The sequence below is a fragment of the Antennarius striatus genome, chromosome 13 (assembly GCF_040054535.1).
Source record: "Antennarius striatus isolate MH-2024 chromosome 13, ASM4005453v1, whole genome shotgun sequence".
NCBI classification, from domain to species: Eukaryota; Metazoa; Chordata; class Actinopteri; order Lophiiformes; family Antennariidae; genus Antennarius; species Antennarius striatus.
This window is the reverse complement of record NC_090788.1, coordinates 9,906,699-9,932,083: the sequence shown is the minus strand read 5'-3', so window position 1 is coordinate 9,932,083 and position 25,385 is coordinate 9,906,699. Positions and strand designations below refer to the sequence as shown.

The 25,385-nt window shown below is 41.8% G+C and overlaps 1 protein-coding gene across 1 annotated transcript; it reads right to left on the bottom strand.

Annotated features, from left to right (window-relative positions):
• Positions 1-123: 123 nt before the first annotated feature.
• LOC137605868 (sodium/potassium/calcium exchanger 3) lies at positions 124-21,408 on the bottom strand. Its single transcript, XM_068330735.1, has 17 exons — positions 20,939-21,408; positions 13,996-14,106; positions 8,371-8,447; positions 8,187-8,261; positions 8,018-8,102; positions 7,594-7,697; positions 7,441-7,515; positions 7,326-7,351; positions 5,716-5,769; positions 5,492-5,634; positions 5,243-5,409; positions 4,934-5,171; positions 4,680-4,846; positions 4,394-4,508; positions 4,192-4,304; positions 4,046-4,111; positions 124-3,546 (listed from the first exon to the last, which is right to left on the bottom strand). The coding sequence occupies exons 1-17, from the start codon at positions 21,039-21,041 to the stop codon at positions 3,436-3,438; spliced, it is 1,830 nt and encodes a 609-aa protein (XP_068186836.1). The 5' UTR covers positions 21,042-21,408; the 3' UTR covers positions 124-3,435.
• Between the last annotated feature and the right edge of the window lie 3,977 nt (positions 21,409-25,385).

Genomic DNA, 25,385 nt, shown 5'->3' with positions numbered 1-25,385 from the left:
CTAAGTGATAGGGCATGTCAAGTTTACCAGACATTTTGTACCTTGGATAAACTAAAAAAGAAAACAAAAAAACAACAAAACAAACCCAAAAGACCAAACCTTTAAAAAAATGCAATTAAGAGCAGAGAATGAATGATTCACCTCTTGATTAGTCAGTCAAATGGCACACAAATAAATAGGGCTTTAAGAAAAAGGTGGCAAGTCATCTCATTTAAGAACCCAGAAAAAAGTGACTGCTTTCCATTTTATCCAACTGGTCATTGTTCAGTAAATTTATGATTAATTACATTACTCATACTAATTGCAACATTAATTTCAGCATTTCAAACAAGCTCCCACCGTGTGTAAAAGTGCATCTTCTCTACCTTTACCTTGGAGCGTGTGTAGCAGCATGATATCCATCTTTTTTTTTGTTAGGTGTTAAAGCAGTAAATATATCACTTTTAACATGCTTTAATGACACCTGGTCACCTCCTGGTTCCATATCTGAGCTGCGCTGATAGTGTATGTTTGATATTTGTTTGACACTTAAACTGTAGCCAAAACAGAAAAGTAAAATACTTTATTTGGACAAAGGCATACTTCTGGTAATTTAAATAAAGTTGTATGTCTTGTCTTTTTAAGGAAGAGGCTTAGATGTATATTTGTACACCAATGCTCCCAAAGAAACTTAGAAAAAGAATATTGCTCATGTTCAAGGTGGTGATTTATTTCTATAAAATATGTCTGATATCAACTATTGCAACAGGAAAAATACAGATTAACTGCTTGTACATTCACAAGGTTAAATAATTAATCAACTTGTTAAAAAACATTTTTAAAATCACCTCTTTGTGCTTTTTTTTGGCAGGTTTTTTATTTTAATTAAAACTTGTAAACTGGAGTTTAATTTTCTATGTTTCCTTCTGCAAAATAAGTTTGTCAGTGAGTAATACTGAAAAGACAAATTCATAGTACGGAGAGAACTTTAAGACACAACAGCAATTGTATTATTAATGACAGAGTCTGAGTCTCAGCACAGCCTTCGTACTCCTTAGCAAATGAACAAAATAGGCATTCATTCTGTTTCATTATTAAACAAGTAGGCTGACAATTTATATTTTCAAAAATATCAAAAACACCACAAAACTAGCCTCTGTTCGACATTCATTATTGTAGGTAAATTTAACATTTACAAACAGTAAAAAGTATTGTGATGTAGACAACAATAATAATTATACAGCCATTAACAAAATAGACAAGATTTCCTGGATCCCTTTGGTGGAACTTTTTATCTTCAGTTTATTGTAAGAATATGCCTAAATTCCATATTTTCATGAGGCTGTTGTAAATGTGTAATATGCAGCAATATTTGTCATACCTCACAAAGTGTTTGTAGGTGTGAGTATATAATGAGCTGTTTCATCCTCATCAGACAAAACGTTACACCAAAGGGACATAATCTCATAAAAAGTGCTAGAAACAATACGAACATCGATTGTCGTACCTAGACGTGAAGTATTACAACTAACCTGTACTCAGTCATCGAACTTTGGGACACTCATAGAAGCATATATTATATATTATATTTCAGTCATAAGACCTCCCAAAATACTGTAACACTATGTTAATCTCTTCATGTACATTAATACTTGCTCACAGCAAGCAAGAGAGGCAGAGTCTTCAAAATATGATCACAATAATATTATATCTAATCTAACACGTCTTCTGACACATGCGTTGTGTTGTTTATTAGCTGTAGGACTAAAGTACCTCACAGGGTCAGTGCCGGCTGCTACATTTGAATGCATGTAAGTATTTCCACATGTATGGAAAAGTCAACGAGGCTATACATTCAAAACATACGAGAATATTCAACCTAAGGCCGACAGACGATATTAATCTGATTCTCTGAGGTTTTTTTTAGAGCAGCTAACAAGAATTCTAAAACATGACAAATTAAGAACAATTTTTAAAATCTAAATTGAAGTTTATCTCACCCCACTGTGAATCACGAATGCTGTCAGCTACCAGCTACCTGTGCATACCCTGTACAAACACACAGCCCTACCAACAGGGACTGACAGGTGCAGCCACGCAGTTGAGGAAATGCAGGCAATAAACCCTGTTAAAATTCACTGTTTGTTTTTTTTTTGTTAGTGATAAAATCACTTTGCTGAGCTGCAGCAGGTATTGAACATTAAAAACATAAATAAATAAATAAATAAACAGTAGACTCAGATGAAAAGAGCTACGTTGTTGTCAAGTCTCCTTATTTTGGGCTTCTTTTCTTAAAAAGTCTCAGGGGTTGCAGGCTGAGGTGTGGCTGCTAGTTTTGGGCTTGTTTCCCTCTCTCCACATCAGCCCAGGTGCATCACCAAATGGAAGTTATTCAGCAGCATGAGACGTGGAGAAAGGTTTCAAGAGTACTGCACAGCCCGACATCCATGCTAACCATGAACTAGTAGTGATGGCACCTTAACCAGTTCCAGGGAGGGTCATGTGATTAGTGTTTCTCATAGATACCATCATTCTGTAGACAGATCTACTGGAAATAGTGGCCAAAGAATTCAAATGAAATCTTTACAATGTTGTATTATATAGAAACAATTTTTTTTTATAAATTCTCTCAAAAATGTGGTGTGTTTCTGATTTCTGCTTCTGTTGAGACAAACGATGGTGTGTCTCGCTCTTTTTCAAAGTCAAAATGTCAAATTGCAGCTTTTTAAAAAAAATAATGGTTGCTTATGGTATGCAAAATAATTTCACAATGAAGTGACAAAACCAACCTCTTTCTAGCAACAGTGGAAGCTACAGTCCAGAAGGATGAGTCCCATCAGTTGTTGATGTGCATAATCCATGTTGTGAGCAAGTGAAAGGGTATTTATGTGCTTTCAGAAGATCAAAACTGTACATGCTGAAACTGAGTCTGCAAAACAGCTGCAAAACTAACGTCTAAGGATTTATTGCTTTGATTCATACGTCATGTATTCATAGTATAGTTATACAGAAGAGGCAGATAAGATTTAAGCATGAGGCGACATTTTAGCTCAACTAAAGTAAATGTGAGGATGATTTTTTACACAAAACAACAATATGTCTACATCATCTAATGAGGACCAAAACGATTCATTTACTTATATCACCTATCATTTTGTTGACATCCCTTCCTATTTAATCTTGTCGCTAAGCGCTACCATTTGCCATGAAATCAGACTTTTAAAAGTCACCCAATTCGATATTTAAAGTATGGAACAAAAAGGAGAAAGTTGGGCTATTTATAGAAGACATAAGTGTGTAGTTGTGTAGTTGTAGGTTTACAGTATTACCCCTACGGAGGTGCACAGAAAGTCTCTCAAGGAACACAGAAACATCACTTTTTGGCTTCAGGGAAGCCCAGAATGGCAGGTTCTGGGTTTGCTGTCCAACAGGATGGATCTTTGAAATCATGGCCGCTCACATCTGCCCAAAGAGGATGGAACAGAGCAGGAAAATGGCGTAGAGAAACATCAGACCCAGACCCAGCCGGCGATCCAGCCTCCAGCGGTTCAGATGAACGCTCATCACCTGAGGCCGGAGACAGAGAAGAGGAAATGGAAAAATGTTTGTGGAGCCATGAGGTCAGGATTGGATCAGTGCCACTGATAACCGGTGTATTTTAAGACGCATATAAATATTTCCGGGTTAAATAAAAAGCTTACCTTCATTTTCAATACAAGAAAACATATTCATTCATTCATTCATTCATTATAATACATTACTGCTACTATAACTACCAAACTAATAACGCTATCACTGCAAATTTATAGGCTGGTGTTCATGATTGATGAGTCATATATTGACAATCTATTGGGCTTTAGTTTTTATATCCAATGACATCATGTGGAAACTGAGCTGCATTGTGGGAGATGTGTTACATTTATCAGTATTCAGTCATTTCAAACCCACTCTTCTGACTAACAGTCCATGATGCCTCAGACTGAATTAAAATCAACCCACATGGATCTGTTTTATATCATCTGTCATGAAAAGAGCTCTGCAAAATTAGGGAAGTCACATTTCTCACCGTCAAAAACACAGATGCCAGGAGCAGGATGACAGAATACACCAGCCCTTTATTATTAATGGAGACCTTTGAGGGAAGAAAGAATCAGGAGTCACAATGTCATAACCGTCACATTGGGATGAGAAAGCAAAACAGCAGATACATACTGTTGATCCGTGGTCCACCACCAGAGTGCGCAAAGCCCAGGGGAAACCTAACCCTAACAAGATGTCAAATATATTGCTGCCTATGGAGTTAGACACGGCCATGTCTCCCATTCCTGAAAAAAGACGAGGACAGTGACAGATATTCTCAATTTAATGCTCCACAGAAAGAGAAGATGCAAAAAAGCTTCTTCTTTTTTTTTACCTTGTCGAGCTACGATCAGACTTGCCATGCAGTCTGGAACACTCGTTCCCGCTGCCAGGAACGTTATGCCCATGATGTAGTCTGGGATGTCTAGAGTGTAGCTGATGATGGTGACCTGAAACATGAGAGAACATGGCTGATGAATGCTGTCACTACATCATTTCAAATAGCTTCTGTTTTGTGATTAATAAGGATGATTAGACAATCAGATCAGATGGATAATTGATATTTGTTAAGCAGGCATAGCAGAGCGACAGCTGTCAGACACATCTGTAAGCCTCCTTACCATCCACACCATGAGGTAAGAGAAGACTGCAATCCACAGGGTGGAGGCCACGAAGGTGACCATGAACCAGCGGTGCCAGCGTGGTTGAATGCAATTCGGAACAGTGCAATAGAGCAAGAGGCCCAGAGGCCATGTGATCACCCACTTGACCCGTGCACATACACCATCTGTGAGGAGCAGCGACATTGTTAGGAGGCCATTTTTAAAACTATTTTATCAAACATATATTGGACTGAGGAACATTTGCTTCTCACCTGGTATGCGCAAGGGACTGAAAATCCCATCTTCATCGTCATCCTCTTCCTCTGGCTGACATGCTGGGTTTCCCGGCTTGTCACCCAACTCTGTGGCTCCTGTACCGGGTGCCTTCCCTCCGTTCTCCAGACTGCAGGAGCCCGTCCTCTTCAGACTGTTGCTGGTCGATGCCCCTCGTGACCCGGGGCCGGCCTCGCTGTCCCGCTGGCCCTTGGAGCTCTGTATCAGCCTCTGCCTCTGCAAGAGAGGGAATGTTTTGTTGCAAAGATCTGAGTAAATGAATAAAGCCTGATGTGTGCCTCAGATACCTCGCTGATAAGCATGCGCCCAGCCATGGAGAGTCTGGTACGAGGGGAGAAGTGGGGTGTGATCATGATTCGCAGGCCGGCCTCGGAGAAGGACAGTTTGTGGGGGTTGAGGGTGAGAAGCTCATCCACCATGATGACAGGAGGAGGCTCCTGGCCGTTGGCCTGGCCTGGGAAAAGGATGTCAGGTGGGATTTAGTTTCCTGAGAGCAGTGAGGTCTTTAAGAGACTAGATATTCTGAGGCCTTTGACCTTTGTTGAGAAGCACCATGGACGTGTTGCATGCAGAGGCATCCTCTCCCGCCTTGTCGTCTCTGTGATCCTCTGATCCGGAACAGCAGGGCTTGAAGCTCGCTAACTGATGCATCACAAACGCCAGAATCTGGGAGTTAAACCTGCAACCAAACCAGACAGATACTGACTAAGCACAACAAGGTAGACATGTGTGGAGGTGCTTCTTATTTTCTAAAACTTACTTCATGATTATAATGTAGATGCCATACATGGTCATGAGGAGCAGAGATTCCCACCTGCATGAGAACAATAGCTTAGGCACAACATACAAAAAAAACGTTATGAAATCATATACGTTATCATTTTGTCTTGCTTTAATGGATAATGATGGGAAGTTTATTCTATTTGTGTAAAATTTACATTTTTGATCTCACTTGACCTTACTGGGGCCAACAGTGAACATATGCAGAGAGGGTTGGAGTTGTTGCCATGAAAAAACCTAGCTAAAGGTAACACATATGATTTAAATTGTTTTTTTAAAATGAAAGATTTTTGTGTTGAATAATGAGGTAAAAAATTTACATACAGAGAGGACAATACAGTAGCTATATCCACTGGCTTTGTACAGCAGGGAGTTTTTAAAGCAAAAAATTATAAAAATAATCTGACGAGAAAATGTATTTTTATTCTGCTAATATATCTTATTAATATGTGTGTATTGTTAGAAGTTCTTCATTTTGAATTCATTTTGTCAAATAAATCTCCTCATATCAATTTACTTTTTGTATTTTTCATTATTTAATGCAGCAAAAGAAACTTTTGAAATGTATCAGCCCATGATAAGTGCAGCTGTAAATTTTATAAAATGTTCACATCTATATTTGTATTTTTATCTCTGCATAGTTAAAAGTGAACCTAATTTGGTTTCAAATACAAACAGTGACAGATTTCTAAGCAGTTTTTAACCCTGAAGAAATAATTATGATTTGAAGCCAAATTTCCAGACTTAATGATTTAGCAACTGCTTATCAACGTCCTCAAGAATAGCTTCATTAAGCACACAAACAACACAAAACGACAATGGATCGATACGAGATGACCATTGCTGCACATGTTCAGACTCCTACGTTTGATCTTTTGACTGGATGAAGTCAGGTCAAGCCCAAATCGGTATGCATGAGCAGTGGAAACCCAGCAGAACAGCCTGGACTTGGCACACTGCGATTCAATAAACAGTCTGCCATATATCACAGCTGAGTCAACTGCTGCTGTCCACATTAAGGCAATGAATGAATCCATTCTTCCATTAAAGCCTCTGACACGCAAAGATCTAAAACCATTGTTGCACATGAAGCCAGAAAGAAAATGATGGACAACAAAGATTTTCAGAAGACACCAGGAGAAGTAAAAATAAATGTAAGCTATGCAAAATAAATCTAATTTTTCAACAATTTTCATACCAAACTTCTCCCTCTTCACTTCTGTTGAGGAATGAGTCACAGCTGACCGCAACATACAAGTAATGTTGATTTGTTGAGCACCCATCAGGAACCCAAGTCAATATCATTTTGTTCCACAATCACGGATCATTGATGACGTCTTTGACAATTTGATCTTCCTGATTGTAATAACTGTCGCTTGAGGAGGAGCTGATGACGCCAATCAGGTGACAGCGTCCTGGAAAACAGTCGTCTACTCTAGATGCGTTGGTATGGAAATGTGATGGTATGAAAAGAACTGCTTGGTCTGTGAGTACTGCAGTAATGGAAGAAGAACTTCTACTTCGTTACAAAAGTATTTACAAATACATGTAGTGTCTCGTGTAAGGTGTCTAATTTCAGGATTCACTCACCAGTCAACTCTGGCATCGTAGATTACCTAAAGAGAAGAACCAAAAGACTCTTCAGAATACTGTTTATTTTAAATGCTTAAAATATCAGTCATTCTTTACTATTCTCATATCTCACCATGATTAGAGTCAGAACAGCCAGGATGTAATAGGAAGAGTCTCTGAAAAGCGACCACCACGTCAGAACAATGGTCTGTGGAGACATTTATCTTAGTGTTCCGTTTCCCAGGAATAACTTTATTTAAGATGCCAATGACAGTTTTTTATCTACCTGGCCTGCAAATATCCCACTCAGCCCGATGATGACGAGGATGTTGAAGACGGCTGAGCCGACGATCGTGCCGACGCCGACGTCTCCTTTGGTGATGAAGACACCTGAGGATTTATGAGAGGAGGAAGGAATTTATTTCGAATCTGTCTAAAATCCCTGCTGCCTGTCTGCTCCTATTGATCTCTACCTGCTGTTAGTCACAGACCTTAGAAAAAATACCTTAACGGAATAATGATAAGAAAATCCATTTTGTGTTTGTATTTTAAAATTTGCTGACATCTCTTTGACGACTTTGTCGCTGCAGAAACTGGGAGGATTATTTTAAATGCCATCATTTCTTTGATAAACTGGAGATAAGTGAAGCCTAAATTTGTCATGTCTTATCCTAAGCTATTACTTGATTTTGATTGGATGAGCTACCAACCAATGAGAGAGGTGAAAAGCTCTGGAGCAGAGCTTCCTGCAGCCATAAATGTCGCTCCGGCCACATCTTCACTGAGCTGCAGGTTCTGCAACAACAGACCAGAATAAAACACTATTAATGGAAATAATCTGTTTAAAACATATCAGAGGGCTAAAAGCTGTTTCCTCACCGTGGATATTTTCTCAAGGGAAGGGACAAAGTAGTCATCACAGACGATGGCCAGAGCATAGAACATGTAGATAGCCTGCAGAGGGAGAGGATGGACACAATAACTTATTCATTGCAATGCATGTTGTTAATAACGATGCAAAGAACATGATGAGACATTAGGTGATGTTGTGTGAACTACTCACACAGAGAGCATGCAGAAACACAGCCCCCTTTCTCCTTTGCTCCTTGGTAAAGATGTCCTCAGGAAACTCATGGATGGCTGTGATGACAGACACGATGTGAAATAGGCTCTTTCAAAAAAAAAATCAAACTGACAGCGTGGCTAAAAATAGTCTGTAGGACGATGATGTAACTACATAACAATCTGATCATGTCTGACATGAGGGATTACAAATGTTTTCATTCATTTAGGGAACAGATTTACTCACTGCCATCTTGATTAGGTCATATGTAATTTTTGATGATATATTTTCTTAGCATCTCATCATTTTTAATCACAGTATCAAGTCAAATCGAAATCACAGGCATAAAGAATAGAAGTTTGGGATAGAATTTTGTATTGTCGTCCGGAGTCTTTGTCTCAGATGTCATATTTCCAGACATCTCACAATAACAGCAGTGCAGACACAGTGTTTGTCTTGCACAAGAGAGTGAGACAGGAAGTGAAAGTGCCAGCTGCTTCCTGTCCTTCCTCAAGTGTAATCGGCAAAAAAAAAAAAAAAAAGAATCTGTTAATGACAGCTTAGCTTCCTTCGTCTCCCCTGATGTTACGAAAGAGAGCCTTGAGATTGTGGTGCAGCTCCAATTTACAACTGTAAAGTGAGCTGGATGAATTTAAACTACTAGGGGAGCGTGGAGCTATTAATAGCTCTTCTGCTGTGTGAGACAACTGTGGGTCGACAGGCACACAATAAGCCCAGTGAGACCATCACAATGAAGGCTGCACCGTAGCCGCATGGAAACTGAACAACAGGCTGCAAGGATTACGAGAGGGTTGCTTGAGATGAGAGATATGAGATGTGATCTTTGACATCGAGGAGAGATAGAGAGAGAAAGAGAGAGGGAGGGAGGATGCCATATGGTCTGGAGAAGGGGACAGCGATTTGGCTGTGTTCAGTTAGAAAATGTAAATGTGCAGCGTTGTTTACACGCTCACGTCAGAGCACAGCGCCGTCTGCCTGGACGCTCACTGTGCCATGAGCGGGTTTCTTGTGCATCACTTCCAAGTCGAAGTGAGTTTCTAAATGCTGGCAGAGCAGAGTGTGTCTATGTTAGGGAGGAAGAAAAGCCTATTTTCTGCATGCCAGCTGTCACTGCATGTCAGGGTTCCTCCTCTAAATCATCGAGGCTTAGCATGTGAAGTTTCTGTTGTCTCATAACCCGATGGAGGGAGCCTGAATGTGCAGCTGCACTCAGTACGTCTTATCAAGCAGCTTGTCAGGCCGGTCAGCTGTTAGGCATCTGCGGCTTTATTTCCTTCATCCTCTAATTCTCTCCTCGATGCATCCCGACCGACAGACCCAAGAGCCGCCGTGTCTCTCCTCAACTGCGAAGCATGGACTCCCAGGTTATTGCTGGAAACGCCAGGCTGCAGCATGTAGCCCTGATGGATGCTTTGAGGAGTCACTCTAGTGAAGGCAGTTGCTATGGCGACCCTCTCCCTGGGGGTTGCTTTTTTTCCATGGGTGGCAGTAGGAAGCCAAAGCCCAAGCAGTGAGAAAGGGGGAGGCAAATATATGTTTCCCATGGTTAGGCAGAATGAAAAAAAAAGAGAAGCGACAGCAGCTCTGGACAGCAATGTCTAAAAATATTTATTTTTCCTTACAAACTCTCAGGAGAGCTCTGACAAAGTGAGGGAGGGTGGGAGATCAACTGTACTGGTTTGCCGTGGGCTGCTGAGCAGGAATGTGCTCGACTTGTATGGCGGGCTGATGATGACCACACATCTGCAACTCCCCCCAATCAGAGATTCAAGCCAGATGTGCCATCAGCCTGACATTCAATCAGAGGTCAACCAGTGCACCCGCTGACTGAAGGACCAATTCAGGCTCCTGCACTGATGTGTTGTTACATCATTCAGTGCCATTTTGATTCCAGAACTACAAAATGCTTCTACAACTTTCACCTCTCTTCCAACTCACATCCTCCTTTCATTCCTAAACAAGCTGAACATCTCAACTCTGAAAAAGACAGAAGAGTATTTATTCCACAATATTCTCACATCAACTACTGCAGTAAATCAGTGAGCAGCAGGAGGCAGACGGAACGAAGGATGGAGACAGTTTGAGTCTATAAATATCATCAAGAGGTAGCAGAACACGCTGGCCTCATAAAAGAGGGAATCACATTGTTTTTGTGCACATCAACTCTGGTAAAAATAACAATGTCTTTTTTATTATTTACCCATAAAAAATATTGAATAAAAAACAGTCTGGGTAAAGTATTATTATTTGTTGGCTGGATTATTTAGATCTACAACGCTATGCCTGGAAGTTATTTCAGTTATTTGCGTTGGTGAATTATGTCAGCAAGAGACAGGTAACAACAAACAAACCAACAAACTAACAGAAAAAAATGGTGCCAGTAGAAGAACGTAAAACAATTAGTTTAAATTCTGCAGCCTGGTGGAATTTAGGATCTCAAAGTCAAAATGAAACGCCTTTTTTTCAAGAAGCAGATCATAAATGTACCCTCATACATCAGCTTTTAGCTTGAACACACTGAATGTCTGCAAGACATTTTAAGTGAAATCTCAAACGCTGGTGTGAGTCAACCTGCTGCTGGGGGGTGGGGGGCTTCAGTGCAGCTGAATAAAGGGAGCGGTACAGAGTAATGTTATTGACCTGAGAGTCTGCAGGGTGTCCTGGAGTGAAGCTACAGTATCGACTGACACACAAACATCTCTGCAACAAGCCTGCATTTTTCATGAGGAATCAAAAAATAAATATTTCATCCAGGTGTGTTATGTAAATTCAATTATGCATTTGTTCTTTGATTTGCTTCCCTTTGAGGTGGTTTCAATGCAGCACTGATGAAACGACGACGAGGCTTCACGCCGCCTTGCCTACTAAAAACATCGAACATAATGGCGGCAGAGGAGAATCAAGGAAAAAAAAAACAGTTGGGGCTTCGCTTGATCTTGCGACTTGATCATCTATGTCAGATGGACGGGTGAGGAAATAAGGGGCAGAGTCAAGGGAAAATGTCTTCTTTTTCAAGACAGATGGATTTAAGACTCACAACCTTTACATCTGATTTTATTCCCTGAAACTCATTTTTTGTGAGCAGACAGTGAAGGATTCGAATAATGGTCTCATTAGGTGCTGTTTGCTTTGTGCAGCATCACAACGTGGCTGATCAAAGAGGATTGGAAGACAGCTTCTGTCAGATTATCTTCAAGCCTCCATTTCTCAGCAATTTTCCAATAAAAACCCCTGAAAATATGGCTGTGGAAAAAAAAACCTATTCTCAGCTGTTTGTCGTTTGCCAAAATAAACACCGTGACAATCCTGGACAACACACAAGTTCTGAGTCGCTAGCTTCATTTACATCATTTGGATTCGCTTACGCCCACCACCCTCTTGGTTGGGCTATTTTTAGGTCTTTGCTTTGCACTTTTAATATTTGAAAGACGGGATTGTCAAGGTTTCGAAATTTAGCATACAGTTGCCTAGCGACAGCCGCGATGGAAGCAGGCAGCAGCATCTTCATCTTGTTGAACAAGAGAAGAGGGATGAAAGGAGACGAAGGAAAGTGTGCTGCTGGACACAGTTGTGTAACTCTTGAGGTAATATCCCTTGAGGTCCAGGGCAGCTTTTTAATCACTCCACAGATTATGTAATCACTGTCAGGCGGCCTGCTGAGGAACAGGGCAGCAACCTGAGCCTGCGTGCCGCCTCGCTGCTGCGTCTGATACTACTTGTCCAATCTTTTGTTCGCCTGCACCTCTCCAGTGTATTACAATGACAAGTATCCACCCAGCAGTATGCTTGTGTATTTGCAGGAGATAATGAGAAAGATCTGTCTGCAAAGCAGGAACTCAATAAAGGTTGTGTGTGTTATCAGGTGGCAAAACACAAATTGGGAGCAAATGGAGCACTCGTAGAGATGCAGAGTGGAAAAAAAAACAAGACTTGTAATATCGCTGACAGGAAGAATGGCAGAAAGGGAGGTGTCAGCTGTGCTAATGTCATAGAGCTGATGACACTCCAAGAAGATATTATGAGCAGCTACATCTTTTTATTACGCATTTTTTCAAGTGCTGGAAATAGCTTTGAGGATCTGAGATAAAATATTGAAATAAAAGATGTTATTAATGATCATACAGCAGATAAAGGAAGCCAAAGCTACAAGTGGAATAAAGAAATGTTCACAAACAGAAGTAGTCGCTTTAAGGAAGCATCCTACCAGAACATTAGCATTCCCTGACATGCCGATCTATCCTGACTGCTCAGATAGAATATATTTAAAAAGTGCCTGGAAGTCTCGCTGCTTTGCTGCTCAGGTTTTGGCGACATGCAGACATACTCAATTTGTCAAGAAAGTGTATTTCACTCAGATCTATTTTTAAACATTTACAGAAAGATTCATTATGTGTCCCCAAAATTTAGATTTCACACCGACAATCGGCAGAAATGATGGAGTGTGACGGGAACGAGCTGTTTGCATTATATATTCTAAGCAGAGTGTAATTTTTATACATTCATGTGACAATGAAGCTGAAATTTAGCACTCAGGGTTCTAACAATAATGTGTGCCTCACATACAATACAGCACTGTGACTGACAGCCGAGAGTTGGGAAAATGATCCAAAGATACAGAATCATATTTTGTCATTAAGGGAGAAGATTTCTTGCGGTACAGCCCCGTTATTTAATCCACCCTGCTATTTTCCCTTCACAACAATAAAGAGAGCTCGTCTCCAATCAAAATTTTTAATAATAAAACTGTCAGCTGTGATGAATTTGGTCCGTGTCAGGGAGCCAGTTAATCAGCCTGTGAAGAGGGAAAACAAGGTTACGATTATCCCTGTCGATCGACCGCCTCGGTAACAATTTCATGTAGAGAATTTTGAATTTGTCTGAATTGTTAAGAGGCTGAGAAACGAAGGAAAGAGTCTTTGCCTGCCTTTGAAAATCTAACCTGACAGAATGTCACTGCGGCAGCCTCTCCCTTCTGTCTCTTTCGGCCTCCACTACACAAACCTGACACTGACTACAATGCTCTTGACAAACAACGATTTGTGAGCCTGACCTTTCAGAACACCTGCAGGGGACAAGCAGAAATCTCCCGTATTCACTGGCTTTTTTTCTGACTTGGATGTAACTACAAGCATCTGAACCAAATCTAATTCCCAGCGACTTCTGAGTCAAAATGAACTCCTTCACCAATACCATGACAACCATTCAGCTTTTGGGTTTTTGTTGGATGTATTTACTTCCAGATAAAATAGACTCTATATTAAGCAAGACAAATATGATACAATTATACACTGACAGGTGTTGGTATGATCTTGGGCCCTGCTAGGATAAACAAAAATAAATACAACATTATTGCCTTGAAGATAACATTTATTGCAGGGCTGATGTAGTATCTCATTAACAGCATGAATTAATTCATTGGATTGTCTTTATCAGCTTTGTCTGTTTATTTTTATTTCTTTTGTGTTGATGCAGATGGATGTTGTTATATAATAATACAGTGTGATAGAACACGCTATACATTTTAGAAAGCCTTACACTGAAGGATAAAGAAGTTGTCTGGGGGCATTTGGCATTCAGGCATCTTATACAGGAACAGAGGTTTACCTGCACGGGGCTGATCCAGGGTCTGGTTGTCTGACTTCTCCTGCATCAGCCTACGAGTCCATCGCTGCATTCCATCGTTTACACCGGACCAAAGTCCAGACGTCTCTGTCTCTGTTGAGAAAAATACACAACAGGCATCTTTGGGGCAACACAAGAAATTCATAAGAATTCCCACACTCCATCAACAGCAGTTTCATTCAGGAACAGGCTAAATGGTTTCTGTTACTGGTTAACGGTAATCTGTTATATGAAGTGATTTGGATAAAATGTAGGGATGAAAAACAAGTAATTCTCAGTAGTTGTGTGGGCCTTAATCCCGTCAGTCATCACTCAGGTAAAAAACATTTCAGGTTCTCAGTTTTGAGGATTTTATACTTTTCAGTGACATTTTATTAATAAAAAACTTCATCACTCGATTTAGACAATGAGTTGAAGGTAAAATATGAAAAATATGACAAACCGAGTTCTTTGTTGTCCAACAAACCACATAAATATTCAAACAATAGGGACGTCCCTTAAATCAATTAATTAAAACTATTAATTTTCTAATGGTCGGTCATTCAACTGATCACTCCAGCCCTTCCTCCAGCCATGAACAAGGATTCTTATTTAATCATTTGAATTTTGGATTTAAAAAAAAAAAATCCTCAGAAAATCAACTAAGCATTGTTTTCCCCGCAACACTCATTTCTCTGTAGTGATTGTCTCCAGTTATTTTTGACTTCGGCCCAGGCCCAGCAGACTGTAGTTTCATATTTCTGGCTCATGGAAATAACAGCATGTTCAGTAATGCAGGCCACGCTGCCGTCAGCTGTCCTGAGCCATCAGCGCTGAAATCTTTATAGTGTGCATTTCATTCCTTGATATCTCTGTGTGAGTCTCAGCTCCTAAGGCTTCACTACAGCAGCGGCTGAGGAACTGGCCACAGATTGGTTTATCTATGAACAGTAGATAAAACAAAGATATCCTCTCCACCACCCAGAGAGGACATGAAGCTGTTATTACTATCTCTACTGCACCCTGTCCTTCTGTCAGTGAGGCAGCTTGGTGTGTGAATGTAATGCACTTTGTGATTTCTGGGCGCTGTAGTGCTGCTTTGTACATTAAAGCTCAATGAGCTCATCGTATAAAGCAGTGGTCGTAGCTGAGGGGAGACACAGAGGCTTTTACGTCAAGGCATCAAGAGGAGGTAAATAGTATGATATTCAGATGGGTTCCTGTCAAAGATGGATCTTCACCATATTCACACTTACAGCCGGGAAAAGGTGACATCTCATCTCATTTGAGGCAAAAGGGGGAGATAAAATATGACATTTATGTCTCTTACAGACGTCTTCAGATTACTCAAGTCAAGGACAGAGAAAATGTGTAACCCAATGAATCCTGCACAAGAAATTAATCCCTCAGTCACCTGAAGATGAAGCACCAATCAATTAATCAGGTGAGATATGTAGGAAAATGTGACAAACTGAAGACATCACTTTGGAGTCAGAACCCTGACACAGGCACCTTTATTATTTGCTGGCAATATATGGGCAAGTTATCCCAAATCTCATGATACCATATATAGTGACAATAAAGGCTTTCTATTCTATCCTAATAAATTAATTTTAATCATTAGATAATAGACAGTTGCAGCCCACACAATGAACAAACAGCAGCAAAAAAATAACAAAGAAATAACATGCCACATAAATTACTCGCAGAAAGGTAGAAGACTCCTAATTTCCATGTAACCTTGGGCAGATCTGACAGCAATAATTTAATTCCAAATGTACTGCATACAGTATGGCAAGTCATTATTCCCAGTGCGAACACTCATTAATTCAGGAGATGCTTGTTGCTCATCTCCCGGATGCTCGTGATTACACAAAAGAAGCTCTTTGATTCCTTTCCAGGAATTTATACCTTCCAGTAAGTTTGAAGCGTCTGTTGTTGCTACATCTAAACAGCATCTCTCCCAGGAAACCATTTAGCAGAGCTGGAAAACCTCCCAGATCTTGACGCTTCTCAGTTTATTTAGAAATACACATAATATTTTGCACATTTTGCATCAAAAAGATCTTTTCCTAAAGGCATCTTGTGATAAAATTATGTCTATTTCCACAATAATGAAGGTGCTAAAAATGGGTTTGAAATGGACTCTGACCTTGACCTTTCACCGAGAAGCAGCTGAGAATTTAAAATATATAAGTTTTTTTTTAAAAAGATTGTATTTAAATATGGATATTAAGTTTAATATTTAAAGTGATTTCATCAAGGTAAGCCTGTCAAAGGCATAAAACCTGAAAAACTAATGTGACGTGTTGTTTGTATGGATATCTTTATGCTGTTTTCACATTCCTCAACAAACATGCTGGTTGAGTGCAGAGTTATAAGTCAATACAGTACTGATAATTCATGCCCCAATACATCACCACAATATTATATTGCAAGGAACCTCCATGCTCTACATAAGAAATGTTTAATGAGGTTACAACCATTCCTGATTGTTTAAGGCAGTAAAGAGATTAAAATTTATCTTGTTGCAACAACAAAGGATGCACGATCAGCTTTCCAATTTCTGTTAGTAACCGAAGAATGAAGAATGCTCTTAAAGTCAAGTCATGTTGCCTTCAGCAAAGACAAAGCGCTGTTGATTCCAAAAACAAGCCAAAACAAGACATTTGATTCTGTCAATCACACTTTGACTGGATAGACCAGCTTCCTCGGGTCTCACCCCAAACAGGTAACTGCCTCCACAGGGCAAAGCTGCAGGCAGTGGTAGTAAATCTGTCTGGCTTTCACGTCCTCAATGGTGGCAATGCAGGTAAGTCTGAGTGTTTTAATAGCACTGTACAAAAACTAGTCAGGGCTCATTTGACCCAACATGACTCCTTAACAATGAAAACAGACCCAAAGTGGTAGAATATCATTTTTAATCACTGTTAGCTTAACCGATAAAAGTAAATTTGCCATTTAATTCAATCAAAACCGGTTCATTTACAACAATTTGATCTGAGTTCCAAGCCTGTTTACTATCATTTATTCCATCAGCCCTATGCTTTAAATATAATGGATCACTAGATCTGGAAAATGATTGTGATTCAGATGAAACTCCTGGACATTTTTATCCAAACATTATAAGGATTACCTATGAAGTAATCCTGTTAACAGACACACGAACAAACAAACAGAATGTCCTTGGCAGAGGTTCTGCACAGGAGGTTGAGCACAGCAACTAAACTACACAACTGTTTGAAAATTGACATCAGCACATGTACATACAGTAGACATCTGATTGGTCATCTGCCTAATGATCTGTTTTGAGACTCCAGCATAGAGTTAGATCAAACCCTAAGTGATAAAAACTGCTATCAAATTGATCATTTCAGTTAAAATGATTAAACGATAGCTGATACAGCTTTGCTACTGATGCTATATCTACATGTCAACAGAGATCATTCATTCATTTTCTGCTGCTTTTCCGCCGTAGCGGGTCACAGGGAGCTGGAGCCTATCTCAGCTGGCATAGGGCATGAGGCAGGGGACACTGCGGGCACGACGCCAGTGCATCACTGAGCCTCATACAATGACAGACAACCATGCACACACACACACTCAGTCCTACGGGCAATTTGGGACCGGCCAATGAACCTGAAGCGCATGCTTTTTGGAGGTGGGAGGAAGCCGGAGAACCTGGAGGGAACCCACGCAGACACGGGGAGAGCATGCAAACTCTGCACAGAGCGTCAACAAAGATCAGACACCACTTAAACTTCTCTCATGTACAGGATGTGATTTTGATTTGACATCCATTGATATATTCATGAGGGTATTGACCTTACAGGCGTCATTATTTTATTCAGATTCTTTTAAATCTCAAGAATCCCCCTCAGTATTTTCCTCTGATGTGAATGTATCCCTTCTCCAAAACATTGTGAATATATTGGATTTTTATGTTCACATAGCCTTCAAAATTTTAATTTGTGTCATATCCAAGCAAAACAAATTATATAAATAAAACCACTTTACTGTTCAGCCTGGAAATCTGAAGAGTACGATAAACTTGGATTTACTGACTTTCCTGAAGTTCCTGAATTTCCCTTGGGATCATTAAAGTATCTATCTATCTATCTATCTATCTATCTATCTATCTATCTATCTATCTATCTATCTATCTATCTATCTATCTATCTATCTATCTATCTATCTATCTATCTATCTATCTATCTATCTATCTATCTATCTATCTATCTATCTATCTATCTATCTATCTATCTAACTGATCTCACAGGTTGATCCCAGTGTAGGCCGTCAGGATTGTCTGAATTCTACAAATTGATTTGGAGCATCTATAATAAATATTCTGTCCAAACAATCATCATGACTTCTTGTTTAAGTGATAAAACATGCACAGCCTTATCATCCAACTTCTCAAATTCCAAACATTTCAGCATCTAAGGGGTGAAAGGTCAAGCAATTAAAGCCAAAGAGAGAAGACAAGCAGGACTCCACATCATTATTATGTTGTTTGTTTTACGTTATTTTTTATAATATCACTTTCAAAGAGTGAAAAGACATGAGCCAGGTTCCTCTGCTTCCACGAGGCCCAAAATGTCTCTTTATATCAGGAGCGAAATAGCCCGTCGTATTTGCATTATTAGACTCTTGTGTGCCATCAAACTGTTTAACCTTTACTCAGTGCAATAACTCAGTTCACCCATTGTTCTGTCAGATGCTGTCACATTATGAGAGACATACAGGATTGATGTGTCTGCTGTTACATACACACATTTTGAACTCAAGCATAAAAACCTCATGACAATGATTTGTATTAAACGAAGAAAATACAGTGCCTTGCAAAAGTATTGGCCCCCCAAAACCTTGTTGACATTTTGACACATTTCAGGCTTCAAACTTATTATTTGTAACACAATAAATGTTGAATAAATTTGGTTCCACTTCACAATTGAGTCTCATATGTTGTTGATTCTTGAAAAATATTTTTAGTTTTTTACCTTTAAGTTGGAAGCCTGAAATGTAGCAAACTGTCAAAAAAGTTCTGGGGGGGGTGGATAATTTCGTAAGGCACTGTAGGTGAATTTGTTGGAACCACTGCTTCAAATCATGGATTTTGCTGGAGATTTTTTTTCATCTCCAGCAAACACAGTTGTTGTTAATGACGGCGGTTTCATTCATTTTAACAGATTTTAAAGCAACAGTGTGCTTTTTTTTTTGCCAGACGCATACCAGGATGATGGTGTTGGGTTATGCACTGTCTTTACAATCCATAAATGGTTGTAAAACCCATTGTGATGTATTGTAAGTGTAACCTGCCTGTCGCCATTACAGACAGCAGATCACATGCTTTACTGGTGCCGTCATACGGCTCAAGTCAAGTGACCTCGGTCTTGGTTCCATCAAACCTCTTCTGGATGATGGCACCCTATCAGTTTAAAGGTGAAGTATAAATATTAATGACATGGCTCATTCACTGGGATGCTTTGCCAAGAAGAACACCATGAAATGCCACCTGTAAATCAAATGCTCCAGATAGAACAAAAGCAAAGTTCGTTCATTCGTATCATTATAATCCAAGTGGGATTACAGGGGAAAAAAAACATTTGTGGTGCTGAAGCAGCTGATGAGTGGGTGTGATAGACTGTGGCCGAATGAGTGAAGGTGATGAGAAGATAATGAGCTGGAGGGATGGGGGTGTGTGTCAGATTCTGCTTGATGAGACGTTACAACACCTACCTCAGACTCATTACCAGCTACAGAAGAGCTTCAGTATGGATGTTGACACACACGACCATTACAACTGGTGCATTAAAGTACTGAAGCAGTGTTCCAAGGAGGCAGAGGCCAAACCTAAATTTATTCCAAATTAATGTGACATTTGCTACAATTTTTGTAAAATTTACATTATATTTCGTGCATCACTAAAATGTGTTTTCAGTTTACTGTTCTATAAATTTTTCCAATTAAAATACTATTTACTGTTCTAATTTCCCAGTTCAGGATGAGTAAAGTAAATGTCTTATCTTGTCTTATCTTATCTTATCTCATCAGTACCACTATATAATGAGCTCATGGAAAAATAATCTGCATTAATTAGATGCGTTGCAGATTCTGGGATTAATTTATGAATGGAACTGAATGACTGCTGAATTCAACCCACAAGGATTTTATTATCTGCTTCTATTTTCCAACAATTCATTACAGTGACAGCCTGGGAAAAGGCATAAATTAAAAGTGAAGACAGTCTATTTCGAGATCAGCCAAACAGACCCAGAGGAATGACTCATTAACATCTGCAGTCATAAACAGCATTGGTTATGAGAGAAAGATAAAATATCCAAAGAATGTCTAATGAATCTGCAGTAACTCCTAACTAAACGTATCCCCAGTGATTGGATTCATAATCTGTGTCTCTGCTTCATGCAGTGGACAAACTGTCACCTTCCTGCAGTGAGAACAGGGGGACAGAAGCTGGGAGATGGAGAGCAGAAAATACTGAAGGAAGACAAATATTTAACATGTAATAACAGTGCTCCAGTGTCCAGACACAGAGAACCGTTTTATACCTGAAACAATGGACGTCATCCCGACTGTACTTTCAATCTGCTCTACTTTAACTAATCTAAAATGCATTTTCATTGAGAACCACCTGCGTCCGTCTGGATCAGACACTGCAGCATATAGCCATATTTATCCATAAAAAGTCAGAGATTAAGATACGAGGTATGTTTGCTCTTTGTCCTAAATGATAAGAAAGCATTACGTAAAGCACTTTACACTATGTTTAAATAAGACAATTAAACTGTGATTAATATTTGGATACTTCGTGCGCTCATCAGTTTTTCCACATAAATGAAATGTGAATTTATAGAGCGAATAATCTATGAATTGTTCGCACACGCAGACGCGCGCAGCCTCTCGGTCTATATTAAGGTCTCACCTGGTGCCTGAATGCCCTGGGTGAACCAAATGACAGCAACCAGCCCAACTGCACAGCAGCAGAACCGCTGGAAAGGCCGCCGGTGCCTCGCTGCTGGTCTCATTCCTCAGCCGGCCGCATATCCAGCAAAAAACATCTGTTGCTCTCTTCTTGACACTTGTTTCACACTTGCTCCGCTCAGAACAAACCGCCAACCTCCTCCAACAGCAGGAGCAGCAGATGGCGACTTCTCTGCCAAGTTGTGTCCAAAAAAAAAAAAAAAAAAATCCCCGCAGACGAGCTCGATCTTCCGCTCTCGTCTCAGCGCTGACGCCGCGCTGCTTCACTCCGTCAACCCTCCGGGTCGCACATACCGAGTGGACTGGGGAAAACGCATCGTGTGAAATGTGCGCGGGCTGAAAGGTCGACAGCAGATCCCACAGTGAGGTGCAGCAACAGGAGCCGACATGGTTTAAGCTCCGTCTGCCTTCGCTCTCTCTATCGCTCCCTGCGCGCACTGCGCATGACCACCAAGGGGCGACAGACTCAGGTCTTGGGTCAGAAAGGCACCGACAAGCGTTTGTGGCGCGTCTCTTTGGAGCGTATAAAATACTTGTGCTGTACGGAGATGTTGCAGGTGGGCTGATTACAGGGACTAGTACAAACACTATGACCGTGCGGTCAAGGCACAGGGAACACTCAAGAATCCCTTTGTTGTAATTTATTATTTCTTTGAGGGCAGCAGATGAATCAATGGATGAGGCTGACAGCAGTGAAGGCTGGTTTTCTATGGTAACGCAGACGAACATTTGCTGTCAGGTGTGGTAGGGATCTGCTGTATGGTAAATGGAAAGGCACACGCACCTGGTCTCTATCCAATTTATAAATTGTCCAGCCTCAAGCTCCTCCCACTTCCCGATCCTCCCATCAGCTCCTCCTCCAAGCCTGCTCTTCACAACAGTCACCTCTCAAATATGAATCTCATATTTGACTCCTGTGAGGAGCATCAGGGAGTGGTTATAGGGTCAGTGTCTTTCCATCAGGACTTGGTAGGAGACGTTGGACCCATCCAATGGGTCAATGGGTTTTCCACTGGAACTTGACCACGGCGCCATCTATGGTTGGTTAAGAGTTCTACTGGAATATGACTCGTGGAAGTAATGCATCTACCCAGCCGATCAGAGACCGGCTAGGGCATGGAGACAGGGGCAGGCTGGGGTCCGCTTGCGGAGATGAGGGGCAGGCTTGGGTCCAGTTGTGGAGATGGGGACCAGGCTTTGGTCCAGTTGCGGAGATGGGGACCAGGCTGTGGTCCGGTTGCGGAGACGGGGACCAGGCTGTGGTCCGATTTCGGAGACGGGGATCAGGCTGGGGTCCGGTTGCGGAGACGGGGACCAGGCTGGGATCCGGTTGCGGAGACAGGGACCAGGCTCGGGTGTGTAGCAGGCGCAGGGTACGCCCGGACTTGGTCAGTTTTAATCCGAAGTAGGGGGGTTGCGTATTGGTTGATACCATCTCCTGTGACACTTGTTGTCTTAGAGGTACGCTGATCCAGAGCTTCAAGGTCCTGCTTGGATCCAGTAGCGGGTTTGCCGCTCTTAAAGGGAAAGATGTCAACTTGCCACAGCTTCTGCACATTGTGGCAGAGCTTGGACTGGACTGAGTGGCTCTCAAGACACAGGGTTTGGACTACATTTACAGATTCTGTCTCAGCAGCAGTAGAGTCTTCAGGAGTCAGGGGAACCAATGTTGGTCCCTGACGAACCCAGCCCAGGTGGGTGTGTACAGCAGCGGGGTCCTCACCATGACCAAGAAGCACCCTCTCAATGGGGCAGAGAAGATGGGGATGATCCGACCCAATAAGCAGGACAGGCTGAACCCGGTTGAATGGCTGAATGGGTAGGCCTTGCAGGTGTCTGAAGCGGCGGAAGATCTGAGCAGGGCAAGTCTGCTCAGCTAAGCCAAGATCAACAGATGTAAAGGCTTCCTTGATTACAAATTTCTTAAGGGGGTTGGTAGCAGAGGAGATGTTGAATGTCACTTTTTTTCCCTCAAGCACTTCAGTGCCTTGACGAACAGTTCTTAGAGCAAGGGACTCTGCCGCCCCATCTCGCTCAAGGTAATAAGCAGCAGTAGGCAATAGCATCGTCCTTTGGGAACCATCATCAAGGATGGCGTAGGCTTCAAGCTCTTTTCCTCTGTAACTTAAGAGCACTTTCACAACCCTCAGGAGTGGGGGCCTTTCTCCTATTAGCTTCATGCAGGATGCCAAGGTGCTTTCCGTTACATTTTGAGCATGGCTTCTTGAGATCACAGTCCAGTGCTCTATGCTCACGTGCACATCGCCAGCAGCGGTTATTGGTACGAATCCAATTCCTGATATCGTCAGGGTTCAGATGGCGGAATTCAGGGCATACACTTAGGTGATGGCCTTTGGTGCCAAAATATGAACATGTGGGTTTTGGTTTGATGCCTGTTGACTGGTAGGTCTCAAGGTCTGTGGAGCCGGAGGTGGCCGTGCACTGCTTGTGCCATGTAGTATTGTGGCTTTGATTGGTGGTTTCCTCTCCTTCCCAAACTGATTAGTTTGCATCCGATGGTTGGAACCGACTTGTAATGTTAACATCTGGCACTCTGCCTCAGTTTCAGCCAGGTAGAAAAGTCGACAAGGTTGTATGAGGTTCCTGGATGGGTGGTACGGACATAGTTGGTAACTAACGTTGGAGGCAACTTAGCCAGAAGGTTCTGCACATCGGAAGCACAAGCTAACTCTGCTTGTTCTTTAACACTACCTAGAGACTGTAGCATATCAAAAAGTGCTCTAACTCCGCTGGCAAAATCACTGAAGCCTTTTGGGTCACCAGTTTGAAGGGACGGGAGAGCTTGAATTGCACTTATTTCACTAAGTACCAGCTGATGGGGCCGGCCATAACGTTGTTGCAGGGCAGCTAGTGCAAGAGTGTAAGGATATGGGCTGTTGACATAGGAGAGTGCAAGGTGGCGAGCAGAATCCAGCTTTAGATAGTCAAGCAGTATATGATATTTAAACTGTTCAGGTTCCTCTGGGGATAGAAGGTTATGGAGGGCCATCTTGAGCATAGAGAATTCCTGTGGGTCATCATGAACAAAATAAGGGAATGAAGGGCCTTCATGGCGGGATCGGTAAGTAGTAGTCTGGTAAGCTGGCCACGTGACCACTTACCCTGCAGGTTGCTGTAGCACATCAGGATGGAGGGGAGCAGCTGCCTATGGGTGTGGAGGCTGCAGGAGGGCACCAATTGCAGCTGGTATGTGGTGACTCAAAGGAACAGCACTATAAGTTTATAGTGGAGGAAAAGGACGGACACCAGTGACAGCTTGTAATGGTTGAGGAGAGAGAGCCCCAGTGGCAGGTTGAGTCTGTTGCAGAGCAGCCACAGTAGACTGAGGGAAAGAAGGAACATCAACAGTAGCTGATGTAATTCGAACTGGAGGATATGGGGCTCTCGGGTAAGGAAGCTGCCGGTTGGAGGGCTCCATCACCACGGTCGGCTGTGCTGCAGGTTGTGTCGAACCAGGGGGTGCTACACAGGAGGCTAAGGAGTCAGCATGTGGGGGAAGGATTGATGCTGAAACTGCATATGACGTAGGAGCAGGGACGGAGAGCTCTTGTAGCTGTGGTACCTCACAACGGGTGGGAGGCACATGCAGAAATGCATTACCCAAAGAGGAAATAGGAGGCGCAGCCTCAACTAATCCCAATGGTATACTAGCTTGGGATTCAGGAATGGAGGTGCTTGGTACCGCAGGATGCATCAGGTTAAGTGAAGGTGCTACCTTTGAGGCTCCAAGATATTCTGGGTGGGGGGCAGACTGTTTTAAACCCTGAATATGTAAAGGGCCCCAGGTGTGAGTTCAAGTCAGAGGTTCAGAAGACTGGATGAGAGAGTGGGACCTGGATGGTCGTGGTGGAGGCTCTGGTGTAGGCATCAAGGATTTAGTTGATGGAGGGAGAAATGAGTGGCTTGGCAGGAGGAGACTGGAACCTATGGTGAGGATGTGTGGCTTGCAACTCATGCTGCTCCAAACAGTGGCAAAGTTCCCCCACTAAAGACTGACCAACTTGATAAGAGCGATCATGCTCATGTGTAGGATGGTTGTTGGGGGCTGGAGAAGCATCTGTAAGGACCTCAGTTGAGGTAGTAGAATTTAAGGGAGAGTCTATGGCATTCTGCAGGTTAGTTAAAACTTGTATTGAGGCTGTAAGCTCAGGGGGGTGACTGGTTGTTAGTTGGTTACTGTGTGCTATAGTCAGCTAAATGGGAGGGGGGTGGAGGTTGTCTCCTTGATTTTCTTGGTGCTTCATACATGGCATTTGTCGGATCCAACTCGAAGGACCGGTTAAGGAGACAGGGACCAGGCCCGGGTGTGGAGCAGGCGCAGAGTACGCCCGGACTTGGTCAGTTTTAATCCGAGGTAGGGGGGTTGC